This window comes from Gnatocerus cornutus, chromosome 5, assembly GCF_029298725.1.
Source record: "Gnatocerus cornutus isolate USDA-ARS CGAHR chromosome 5, icGnaCorn1.1, whole genome shotgun sequence".
In the NCBI taxonomy this organism is placed as follows: Eukaryota; Metazoa; Arthropoda; class Insecta; order Coleoptera; family Tenebrionidae; genus Gnatocerus; species Gnatocerus cornutus.
In genome coordinates this window covers 5,829,742-5,842,404 of record NC_142237.1, presented here as the reverse complement: position 1 = coordinate 5,842,404, position 12,663 = coordinate 5,829,742, and the positions used below count along the sequence as shown (strand labels likewise).

At 39.7% G+C, this 12,663-nt stretch overlaps 1 protein-coding gene across 4 annotated transcripts in view; it reads left to right on the top strand.

The window, feature by feature from the left end:
* trol (terribly reduced optic lobes) overlaps positions 1-12,663 on the top strand; it is a 218,836-nt gene that overhangs the window by 202,264 nt on the left and 3,909 nt on the right. For 2 of the 4 annotated variants that reach the window (XM_088037882.1, XM_088037879.1), the window contains 20 exons: positions 3-284; positions 333-538; positions 599-827; positions 878-1,048; positions 1,114-1,304; positions 1,357-1,639; positions 1,687-2,131; positions 3,186-3,518; positions 4,018-4,169; positions 4,219-4,628; positions 4,676-5,359; positions 5,411-5,583; positions 8,568-8,585; positions 8,679-8,858; positions 8,912-9,103; positions 9,748-10,008; positions 10,061-10,333; positions 10,488-10,625; positions 11,918-12,351; positions 12,402-12,624. In XM_088037882.1, the coding sequence (XP_087894008.1) occupies positions 3-284; positions 333-538; positions 599-827; positions 878-1,048; positions 1,114-1,304; positions 1,357-1,639; positions 1,687-2,131; positions 3,186-3,518; positions 4,018-4,169; positions 4,219-4,628; positions 4,676-5,359; positions 5,411-5,583; positions 8,568-8,585; positions 8,679-8,858; positions 8,912-9,103; positions 9,748-10,008; positions 10,061-10,333; positions 10,488-10,625; positions 11,918-12,351; positions 12,402-12,624 (5,278 nt within the window). The remainder of the gene's footprint in view (positions 1-2; positions 285-332; positions 539-598; positions 828-877; positions 1,049-1,113; positions 1,305-1,356; positions 1,640-1,686; positions 2,132-3,185; positions 3,519-4,017; positions 4,170-4,218; positions 4,629-4,675; positions 5,360-5,410; positions 5,584-8,567; positions 8,586-8,678; positions 8,859-8,911; positions 9,104-9,747; positions 10,009-10,060; positions 10,334-10,487; positions 10,626-11,917; positions 12,352-12,401; positions 12,625-12,663) is intronic. The other 2 variants (XM_088037880.1, XM_088037881.1) reach the window with 2 other exon arrangements.

Below are 12,663 nucleotides of genomic sequence, written 5' to 3'. Positions count from 1 at the left end.
AGATCAGTTCTTACTTCACCAACTCTCGTGACGGCTTCAAACTCATCGACACCGAACACCGCGAAAGACCCATAGAAGAAGGAATCACGTTGGACTCATCGCGGCGTGAAATCGCTTACAGCAGTTTCTCCAGTCCGAATGTTCACTACTGGTCTCTTCCTCCACGGTACTTGGGAGACAAAGTCACTTCTTATGGCGGCTTTCTTAGATATACTGTGCGTTACGTTCCTTTGCCTGGAGGACAGAGCTCTAGGAATTCGGCCGCAGATGTTGAACTCGTCAGCGTAAGTAGTTTTAACAGTAGTAAGACTTTTTTGAGGAAAACTTCACAGGCTAATCAAATCATCTTGTTGTACTACGCCCGCGAACAAGCACAACCGACCGGTAATGCACAAACCTTCTCCGTTCCCCTCTTGGAACAGTTCTGGCAACGCAGCGATGGTCAAAAAGCCGATCGAGAACATCTCCTGATGGCTTTAGCTGATCTGGACGCTATTTACATCAAAGCGACGTACAACACCAACACTAGAGAATCTGCGTAAGTGTTATCATGATCTGCAACCTCTAAGTTACTGATCGAAATATATTACTTTTTTAGATTAATTTCGGTGTCTTTGGATATTGCAAATGAGTTCAATACTGGATCAAGCGAGCGTGCTTTGGCAGTAGAACAGTGTCTGTGTCCTCCCGGCTACACAGGTCTATCTTGTGAAGACTGCGCTGTTGGTTACACTCGAGCAGAAGAAGGACTGTATTTGGGACTTTGCGAACCCTGCAGTTGTAATGGAAATTCCAGGGAATGTGACCCAGAAACAGGCGCGTGTTTCGTAAGTACTGTCTTCAGATCAAGAGGACAGTTTAAGTGGAGTTATTTCAGAACTGTGGAAACTTCACCACTGGCGAAAGCTGCGAACAGTGTCTTCCTGGTTATGAAGGCGATCCGTCTCAGAAGATTCCATGCAGATTCGGCGACTACACTCAACCTTGTCAATGTAATCAGGTGGGATCTGTGTCAAACGAGTGCCGCAACGGAGCTTGTCAGTGTAAGGTGAGTCTCAAACTCAAGAAACCAGAGAGTTATACAAGAAATTTTCACTTGTCTTTTATTTTCAGACAAATGTGGTAGGAAACTACTGCGACCGTTGCCGCCCGGGCACCTTCGGACTTAGCTCAACCAACATCCACGGCTGTCAAGCTTGTTTCTGTTCCGGAGTGACAACAGAATGTCGCGAAGGTAACTTCTTCTACGAACCAATTCCAACGTTCATCGATGCCGAGCGGCATGGATTTACGTTAACCGATCAGTAAGTTTTTATCCTTACCAGTCTTAAAAAACGTAAGATAAAACTTTTTCAGGCACCAGACGCAACGCATTGACACCGACTTCCAAATAAATTCTCTCATGAACGAAATTGGTTACACCTTTAGACCCAGCAACGTGGGACGCTGGTACTGGTCGCTTCCCAGGAAGTACACCGGAAACCAAATAAAATCCTACGGCGGGCGTCTGGAGTTTTCTCAGAGGTACACGCAAAGGCCACAAGCTGTCCACGTACCGGATCAAGATATCATTATTATGGGTAACGGTGTGAAAATCTACTGGAGTAATCCGGAAGGCCAAAATCCCGACACTCAGAACGTTAGTATTGCACTAAGAAATAGTGTTGTTTCAAGTTGAAATTTCAGAGAGTTTCTGTGGTTTTGAACCCGAGCGCCAACTGGCAACGCCTCGATAGCAACCAAGGCCCAAGACCAGCCACTCGTGAAGACATAATGACTGTGTTAGCGAATATTGATGTTATTCTAATTAGAGCTCAACAGTCTAGCGACACCGAAAGTGCCTATATAAGTGATGTAACGTTAGACACCGCTATTGACCAGAATACTTTGACTCCTCAACCCGCCTCTATTGAAGTTGAAGTTTGTAGATGTCCTCCAGGTTACCGAGGATCATCTTGCGAGTCTTGTGCCACTGGATATTACAGGGACACTAATGATTATAGCACCGGGCCATTGGGATCTTGTTCAAGATGTCCTTGTAACAGCCATGAACAAAGTTGCAACTTGGGGCCAGACAACCGCGTTGTTTGTAACTGCTCGCCGGGCTTTATTGGAAGACAGTGCGAGTACGGTAAGAGCACTTTATTCTATAGTGGAAGTAGTAGATTGAAAAGTCGGGAATTCACTTTTGTTGTTTGAAGAAGTTGGTTTGTTTACATGAGAACGGTCCAAAATCATGAGCTGTTTTACTTAAATTTCTAGTAAGGAATAGCTCAATGCCTCGATCTTTCTCACGTAATTTTGATAAGGTCGTTGCTTTTCGCACAAAAGAAACCATCAAAAGCCGTCGCTGAACTTTCCACTCGGAAAAGACTTTGATGTGTTTCTCCCCTGTATGAGCATAGCTGTTTGCTTTGGGTACAATCTAAAATTTGCATGACTTTATTAACACTAAATCAATGGATTATCCCGAATTAAGCTCACTGATGATGGCCAGTGATGCATTAACACCTCTCTTAGCATTAAGTTATTGATTTGTGTGATTTAACAAATTTAGAGGCTAGTGGAACGACTGGATTGGAAATTTCCCCGTCGCAAGTAAAAGCACAAGTGGGAAGGGAGGTTGTATTCGTTTGTAAGTACAAGAGCATGGAAAAGTTGAATGTCACATTCCGTGACAACGGACGACCGGTTTCTGCGAAAGAGCTGAAAACTGGCAGTGCAAAATGGTATTTTAAAGTAAATGATTGTTACGAGCATCGCATACAGTGTATTATTGAAACCCTTGATGGTACAGTTATAGGCTCGGTAACGTCGCTGGTAAATCCAGGTTCGAAATGTCTTCAAAACATAGAATAGAAAAAGTATCCTTCCAAGTATAGTTTGCTTTTAGTTATTAAAGTAGTGTCACTTTCAAAAATACTTGGAAATTTGAGTCCTTGAAGAAGCATTGTCTTCTTTAAGTACTTGGGTACTATCCAGCAACTCGATCGCTTCTTGTTTTCTACTGTTCATCGTTTTTGGTAGTGGTTCTTATAGGTACCGTACGTTATGGTGTGGACCTGTCTTATTCTTAACAATATAACGTTGTGTCGTTGTGGCACTAGTACTAATATTTTATGTTCTTAACTTTGTCTTAACTCATCAGTAGTCACCAGTGATGTAATTCATCTTTCGTCTTGTAGAAGGAAATGGTACTGTCATCAGCACTACACCAAGATCGTACACAACTCCCAGACCGCTTACAATGGAGATTACCATCGTAGCTCCACGCATTGAAATCTACAAGGTTGGCAGCGAACTGAGAGTTAACTGTGAAGCTAGATCTTTATTGGGACCAAGACCCATTAGAATTCATTGGGCCAAGGATGGTAATAACTTACCCGCTCATGCTGTTGACGATGGAAGAGGTCTTCTGGTTATTACCCATTTGACTGCTTCCGACTCTGGACGCTACATCTGCGAGGCTTACGATGGGTACTCTGTTGAAACCAAAGATCTTACAGTGACGGTTGGAGGTGAGTCTTTCTTCGCTTATCTTAACACTTACAGAAATGTTCATGCTCCTTCCTTTCATGCTGACAGAGTTGTTACCAAATGCGTTCAATCAAACAGGTAACGTTGTCTCTTCACTGGGTTTTTTATTTTCTTTTTAATTTGCTTGAATGTCATCCCACAGTTGCTCGTATCAATAGTAAAATGAAGGAGTAAACCAAAACAATTAGAAATACCAGTGGTATTATTAAAGGAACGTCGGTGTACTGTGCGCAGACGTGATAGTCTCCATTGCTCCGCATCCTCACTTTTCCCGGAATAGTAATTTCACTTTTTACGAAAATTTGGATGACATATTGTGACACTGTTGAAGTTCCAGTGTCATTTCGTCCGCGGTGGATTTAAAGAGAATGAAAATATTAACTGTATTAAAGACAATCCACAAATCTTGTGATTCTTATTTTGCTCTTAACATGCGGTAAATTTATGAATCATTTTATTAACAGTAAGATGTATTTGCAGCGTCAACTCCAGAAGCCCCACGAGTCGTTACAACTCCTCCATTCGTGGACGTCCAAGAAGGTCAACTGGTTCAAATTCAATGCGTCGCGACAGGCAATCCTGAACCAACTCTACGCTTAATCCGACTTGATGGCCAGCAGTTGAACCCTAACGTAAGTTCTCCCTTCTTCCCAGACGAAATTTTCATAATATAACTTTTAGCACTACTTCCAAAACGGACTTTTCCGCATTCCTCAAGCTCGAAGATCTGATCAAGGTGCATATCAATGCATTGCTACAAATCCTGCAGGAAGTCATACTTCCAATGTGGACGTCTACATCAGAGAAATCACCGACGGTGGTGTTACCACAGTGGAAATTTCACCAGCGTACCATGAAGGGTCAAGCGGAGAGACTTTCTCTTTAAGATGTCAATCTGACCGGGCTTCGGATATCAGGTGGTCGCGTCAGAACGGTCGACCTCTTCCTTACAGTTTTGTTGCCAGTGGAGATGTTTTAACAGCACACTCGCCGAATCCTGAAGATTCCGGAATTTACGTTTGTACAGTTATTACAGCTACTGGAGAAACCGCGACGGGAACAGCGGAAGTGAGAATCTATGAATCTCAAGGGTACGTTAGTTTGAGTGTTCAAATTTGGAATGATTGGTTTGTTTTAGCTCATCTGCGCCCAGTGCTAAAGTCACTCCTGAGCGCATCACCATTTCTCAAGGATCGTCTACGGAACTGCGTTGCGATGCCACCGGTACTCCCACACCCACAGTCAAATGGACAAGAGTCGGATCCGAACTACCGTCTCATATCACCCAGTCTGGATCGATTCTGTACATCCGAAACGCACAGATTTCAGACCGAGGCGTTTACGTGTGCGTCACCTCCAACAGTCGCGGCTTAGCTCAAGCGTCTTCCATCGTGGAGGTGAATCGTCTCGAAGTTCCCATTCTTTCTATCCATCCTAGCGCAACTCAGACCATCACCGCTGGTAACAGTGCCATTCTGGTCTGCCGAATCGAAGCTGGCATACCCTCGCCTACGGTCTTATGGACCAGAAGTGACGGACGACCTTTGAGCTCGAATATCGAGAAGATGTCTGATGGTACCCTTAGATTCACACAAATCACCCAAAACGAAGCCGGTGAATACGTCTGCGTGGCTGAAAACGAAGCCGGTAAAGACACCGCCATCGCCAATATCGTGGTACAAGTAAGTCCGGAAGTGTGGACAGTACCGAACGAAGACATAATCATGAGGCGACGCGACGAGCATGTTAGATTGGAGTGTCACGCTTCTGGTGTTCCATCACCAACAGTGCAGTGGACGCGGCTCGATGCTTCAAGAACTCTGTGAGTGCTGGGTCCTTATTAATCGTTCAGTTAGTGAAGAAATTGTTGCAGCGCTCCAGGACAACCAGAGTCGTCTAGTAGAAGCGTAGCTGTATTGGAAATTGCCAGGTTCTCACAACAAGATCAAGGGTTGTACATCTGCGAAGCTCGCAACGATGCTGGCGTTGCGCAGAAACGGGTGCAGTTGGCGATCCATAGCATACCGAGTCGTGGGGACATCGTGGGTATGTTCTTTTAATGTTAAATGAAAAGGTGTTGGTTTAAGAAAACACGCAACAGCACCGAAATGTACAGATTTCTCACAGTAGATACTAATGATCAATAATTGCTGTTTAAAAAAAAATATGTTGGAGGTAAAGCTGGTTTCTTAAAGCGGCCTGAATTACAGTTCTTTTTCCTTCCTTTTTTTCATTTAGTGCAACTTTTTTTAATTATTATGTTTTGTTGCATCTATCTTTTTATATCTTTTTTCAAACAAGTTTCGTTTTTCAGCCTATTCAGTTTCTTCTGTACTGTCTTTGTTGTCCTCTGTGATCACCGTTTTCCCGTCTTTACCTTCAACTCAAAAAGATTTATTAACCCTTTAACTATTATATACGTACAAGGTGTTTATAAATGTTTCTAGTATCAAGCGTGGCTTTGGAATTCCTGTCGTACACTATTTTGCCGCTTTGTTTTCATAGTGAATATAACTATCTTGAAAATTATTTTTAATGTTAGTTATTACTTCAATGACGTTTTAGGTACGGTTTTGTGTCCAAGTTTTTGATTTTCAGGTTTCAAACCACAACTAGAAGAGTTTATTTCTCAAAACTTACTTTGCTTCAAGTTTAAGGTTAACTGCAATTGTCAGTTGACAAATCGAAACCCACGCTTGTAATGAGCGGCAAATTTCTTTAACATTTCATGATGTTTGAAGCATTTATAAACACTTGTGTATATACGTTTTGACATTTTTCTCATAAACTACAAAAAATGAGAATTTGAAATTTTAGGAACAAAAATTAGCGAATAAGACAAATCGAATGACAATATTTACACTTCCGGTTATGCTGGAAGTAATAGTCAACTTACTTACATATTTAAAATGGAACACCATTATTATTGCATTTTCAGATTTTACATCCAAATTAAGGGTTATACAGGGTCCGGCAAAACTTGTGTCCACCCCCAAAATCGTCTTTAATTTTAAAGCGAAAATTTTGAAAATTTGCATACGCTCACAGTTGAGAAAGCTCTAGAAGCTGGCGTAAAAAATTGTTTTTTATCACTGATAGTTTTGCCGTCGCGACGCCTTAAAGATGTAATTTTTAGTTAATTGTGAGGGTTTGTGATATCAACCTCTACTTTATTTTTATTTTTTCAATATAAATGTGTTAAAAATATCTCATTTGTTATTTTAGATTCAATGCAAATTGTCTTCTAAATTTGAGGAAAAAATGCTGTTTTATCAAGTTAGTTTCCAATTTCATTACGTCAAAATTGAGAACTACGTTTACACCCATCTGTCAGCATCTTGTGTCACAATTAACATCTGTCGTTTGGTTCGCTTTAGATTGTAGCAAAAGTCTTACTTGGTGAAATTGCAGCTTTTTCGATGTTAATTAACGATTTCTGGTGTCCATAAAATGCAACATGCCCGTGTTAATCAAAATTAACCTTTATAAGAGTGGATGAAGTGACTTGTGAAATTTTGGTGTAAACGTAGTTTGTCGCTGCGCTGTCATTATTTTGAAAACTAATAACTTGATAAAACAATGTTTTGTATTTTAAATACAATTTGCATTAGATTTAAAATAAAAACTTAGATATTTGTATCACAGTTATATTGAAAAAAAAATTGATTTCGCGAATATTTCCGCAAAAACTCAAAAATTTCTAAAAATTATACTTCTTAGGTGTCGCGACGCTAACCAAACCGTGATAACAAACAATTTTGTGCGTCAGCTTCTAGAGCTTTGTCAACTATAAGCGTATGCAAATTTTCAAAATTGTAAAAATTGCACAATAAAAATGAAATTTTCTTTCCTATATAAGTACCCTATAATCTATTTCAAAATCGCCGCGTTAATTGGAAAATAAGCACAATATAAACGTACAATAACATTTTGCGTTAACTGTATTTATTGGACACCTATTTCTTACTAAAAAAACGAAAAAAACAAGTGTTTTACTGTTTTGTTTTTAAGCATGATTTGGAATGGTGACAATTCAATTTTATGTGGATCTTTTATAAACAAATTTGGTGGTCTAATAGAAATAAAAAATTCTCAAAAATGTTAATGGAAATATTTTTCTTTTGTAATGCAAATATAATTTTTTTTTAGGTATAGTACGGTATATAGAAAGTAATCTTCAATTTGCATATACAGGGTGATGAAACAAAGGCGCCCATGAGTGGAAGTTCCCTGTCCTTTTAAGTTCAACCATCTCAGAAATCAAAGCTGCTCAACCTTTTCTAATAAAATTTTACATTCGGTAGTCTGCATAAGTAAGCAACTAATACTAAAACTTTACAATGATGCAACATTCAAATTTTTTCTACAAAGAAACTTGGTTTAAAGCGCTTTTTGTCCTTTTTTGATACAGAATATCATTAATTGTAAAAAGTATGATTTCCAACAATAAAATTGTTATAATAAGTATATCTAAATAGAGTTTGATGGTTAATAAAAGAAAGCTTCTATCTTAGTTAAAAAAGCACAAATCTTGTTTTGGTTTTCAATTTTGGGCTCAGGGAAAAAATTGCTGCAACATGATATGATGTAGCATCGGCGTCTTTTTTTCATCACGTTGTAGAATTCAAAAATGCAACAAAATATAGGGCGTTCTGTTTACTGTTCTGTTTACTGTTTAAATAAGCAAGTTGACTGCTACTTCCGACATAACCGGAAGTGTCACGTAAATGTGAATCTATTTATTCGATTCGTCTTATCCGCTTACTTTTGTCCCCAAAATTTCAAATTCTTATCATTTGCATTTTCTAAGAAAAAGGGCAAAACATACATATACGTTTACAACAGTTACAGGGTAAAGCGACTCAGAACTAGATTTTTAATTAAATGACTTTAAACTACTAAAAGTACAAACAAATCTAATTTGGTGCTGGAATTAACAGATTTTTATATCAAAAACAACGTTTTGTATGACCAATTTTTAATGTCAATTTTTTGTTTCATTTTTACTTTCTACTAACTGGGGGACATAGGTAACCGTAGCCGACCAGGTAAGAGTAGAAAATAACATCCACTAAATCAACTTACCTAGCTTCCGCTTTTCTACCTAGAGCCTTCTTAAACTAACTTTCCTCTGTCATTAGGTGAAGACTCAACCGGTACCAACGAAATTACTCCTCCAGACGGTGACTACCGAAATAACGAACGCCGTCCATATCTACCACCAGATCCCTCCCGACCAGCTGTCCACAGTTACGACGAGAAATTTACAGCACCTGTGGGAACAAGAGCGCAACTCCGCTGCCAAGTCAATAACAATTACGGTACGTTTTTGTGCTACCTTTAAAAGTGTTGTATTCCAATGTTTGTATTGCAGAAAACGATCCTCTCTTCGTTACTTGGACTAGAACCGACAATTCTTCTTTACCCAGCGACGCTTTCGTGAGATCCGGAACTTTGTACATCGACAACGTGCAACCAAGTGCTGCAGGAGAGTATCGTTGTTTGGGTACCGATCGGTCAACTGGTCGTGTTGTCTTCTCCGTCACAGCTCAACTGAACGTTATTTGTAAGTTGGTTTTCTACCATATTTCATATTTTGCAATTTGGAGGCTTTTTTCCAGTTCTGTTGTTTTCTTATATTCTTAAGTAGTTTATGTAATTATGGTTTCTTTGTTCCATTCAGCCGAGGAAGACATATGTGCAATTCTAGGTACTGTGTTTTCACCGGTGTTTTATCTGCTTTCATAGAGAAAGTTTTAGTGGAGCAGAAACTTACAGTTTGATAGTGTCCAGCACTGACTGAAATTCTTGCATTACTGTAAAAATTGATAACCGAAGTAATGCAGTCAAATGAGGTTTTACACGGAATTGTTGGCAGGAAAGGGAAAAACTGTTGAAACAAAAATGTTAAAATCTCGAATTTGCTTGAAGATTCCTTTCCCACCGACGAGATTATCTTTTTAATTTTGTAGAAACAGAACCGACACATTTTGGTGCTCCTAAACTGTGTTGAAAGGTAGAAAAAACGAAATTTTGTTTTCCATAAATTGATTCTTCAGTAGTATTGCAACCAGTTCTACTCCACTATTTAATCTTCGTTTTGTTTTTAAAACTTAGATAGTTCTCAGTGAGTTGAGCGCATGCATGTCTTGTGTAAATGGTGACGTTCTCTTAAGTCACAGTTTTAATAACAGTGTTGGATAATTACAGTACCACCGAGGATTACTTTGATACCTCCACGCCAAGTTGTGCGACCGGGCGACAACGCGTACATTCAGTGCAGTGCTACTGGACAACAGCCCATCACCATCAGGTGGCTTCCAGTTAAACGCAATTTCCCAGCGTCTGTTACCACGCGTGACGGACTTCTTCAGTTCAATAACATCCAATTGAGCGACGCTGGACGGTATAGTTGCACGGCTACTAACAGTGCTGGCGAAGCTGATGCAGTCGCCGACGTCATTGTAGAAGGTTTGATTGAACTGGTGGAATCAGAAGACGAAATTCTAACTGGTATTTTCAGAGAACATCCATAAGCCCACGTTGACTGCCGAAAACCGACAACAGAAGGCACCTGTGGGTTCTTCCATAACTCTTCGTTGCCGAGCCCACGATCCTAGCGTCATCAGCAGAATTCGATGGTTCCGAGAACGTCTGCCTCTTCCAGATCTCTCACGCATTGACGGTGAATATCTCTACATCAGAAACTTGCAGCCGAAGGATGAAGGACGGTACTACTGCGAAATCCCGACCGACGGTGGCACCTCAAGCGACTACATCGACTTGCAAGTAACAAGTAAGTTCGTGTTGAAAATGTCCCGTTTTGTTCTTTGATTCAACCAACTCAGAATTCTCCACGGAGTCTCCGTGGAGTTTAGTACTAATTTCTGTGTTGGTTTTGTTTTTTTGTGATAGAGATTGTTTAGTTTAATAATTGCATGGTTGGTCAGATGAACGATGGCTTTGTGCACAAGATCAGTGGCAATGTAGAAACGGTGTTTGCGTTGAGCATTCACAACGATGTAACGACTTCGATGACTGTGGTGATTTCAGTGATGAGGAAGACTGCAATCCCAGGATACGACGGGGTTTGTCTTGCTTTCTCTGTTTTAGCTCTTCGTGTCGTCAGTGGCCAATGTAGGGGTGCTATATGGTGGCATTATGGGGTTTTTGGTTCAAAGATTTATATGTGCAAAGGGCTAAAAGGGGTCTCATACTCAAGAATGAAAGGCAGAAGTCTTAAATGGCGAACAAAATTATTTGAAAAATCTAAAGCACCCATGCAGTTTCTCATATCTGAGGAAGTAAAAAAAATACATTTGAAAATACGCCTTAATCGAATTTTTAAATAATACAGAACTTTTCAATTAACAATATCGCAGAGATCTTAAGGAATCTAAATAGATCCTTAAGATTGTAAACCAAAAATTGCCAAAGAATAAAAAAATTTCAAGGGATACAGTCGATTCTCGCTAATTCGTAATTGGCGAGACTAGTAAAAAATTTCGAATTACCGAGAGTTTCAAATTACCAAAAGGTTCGAATTAGCGAAAGAAAAAACAAAAAGTTTAAATTACCAAAGGTTTTGATTATACGCTATGTATTTATTTATAATATATGAAAAATATATTTCAACGTCATTTAGCCTACATACATCAATGTAGTATCATATACATACATATTAGACATATTTTTTTGAAGTCATGAAGCTCAGACTCGAGATCTTATTAAATTATAAATATTACAAATTAATGCATTTGCTGTCCCCAAGATTTCGAATTGTTGAGAGTTTCTTGGTAGGAACTTCAAATTACTGCGTGTTTCAACTTCGAATTACCAAGTGTACCAAAGTGGATTGATAAACTTCAATTTAGTGAGAGATTCTCAAGTGACCAAGCTTTTACTTCGAAATACCAAGAGTTTCGAATTACTGAGAGTTCGAATTAGTGAGAGTCGACTGTACTAAAATTGAAAAATATCTACGGAGAAATTTAACAAAAAACATTTGAGACGTTCTGCTCAACTGTACAATGCTTCTAACAGAATTTAGCTAACATCTCAACGTTTGTAAATGACGTACTAAAAACGAAACAATTTTGCTTATATTGCTGTAATGATTTTTGAGCACCAAACTGAAGTATGAGACTTTTATTTGATTTTCTCTTTTCCGTAAGTCTTTGAAAATTTGTATCTTTCTAGACAATTTCGCTCGACGTTATTGATCGCTTTTGTGTACTGTATATCTAGATCAGTATTTACTAATTTGTGATTTGTCGTACTGTATTTGTGATTGTAACTTTGACTAACTTCTTGAAAACCCGTTCCGCACCTGCTTTCTATCCCAAGCGCTGTTCTGACGACTAATCTTTATTTTCTCTAGGTCCATCTTCAGTGACCGTACCAACACCGACCCTTCACATATCTCCACCTGAACGGAGCTACACAGAAGGTGAACATGTCGACATCAACTGCCAGTCTAGCGAACCGGGCGTTATTACAACTTGGTCGAAACTTTCTGGTTGGTTCGAAAGTAACGTACGTAGTGTCGGAGGAACTTTGAGAATAACATCTTTGAGACCCGAGAATTCTGGTACTTACCGCTGCGAAGCCACCGGTCACGAAGGTGTTTACCATAAAGATTACCAACTCGATGTGGTTGGAAGTAATGCAAGTGACGAAGCGCCACTTGTGGTCAAGACAGCTCCTCAAGGTTCGTCTGTTATATTGGAGTGTAAAACAGATCTAGAGCCACCTGTGACGTACCAATGGACTAAATTAGGAAGAAGCATGCCGAGTTACGTAGACGTGTATAGCGTGAGTACTGTGCAAAAGAAGTTTGATTTGGTACGATCATCTTTTTACAGCGATCGATTCAGTTGAATGATGTAAGTAGCTCAGACGCGGGTGTGTACACCTGCACCCAGAACAACGGGAAGAGGAAGATTGACACCCCGACTGTATTTACCGTTACCGGGATCGTACCGCACTTCACTCAAGCTCCCACCAGTTACATCGCCTTGAATACTTTACCAGATCCGTACATCCAATTCAACTTTGAGATTTCGTTCAAACCCCAAAACAGCGACGGTAATCTTCTGGCGCTTCGATTCCAACAAACTCACCTTG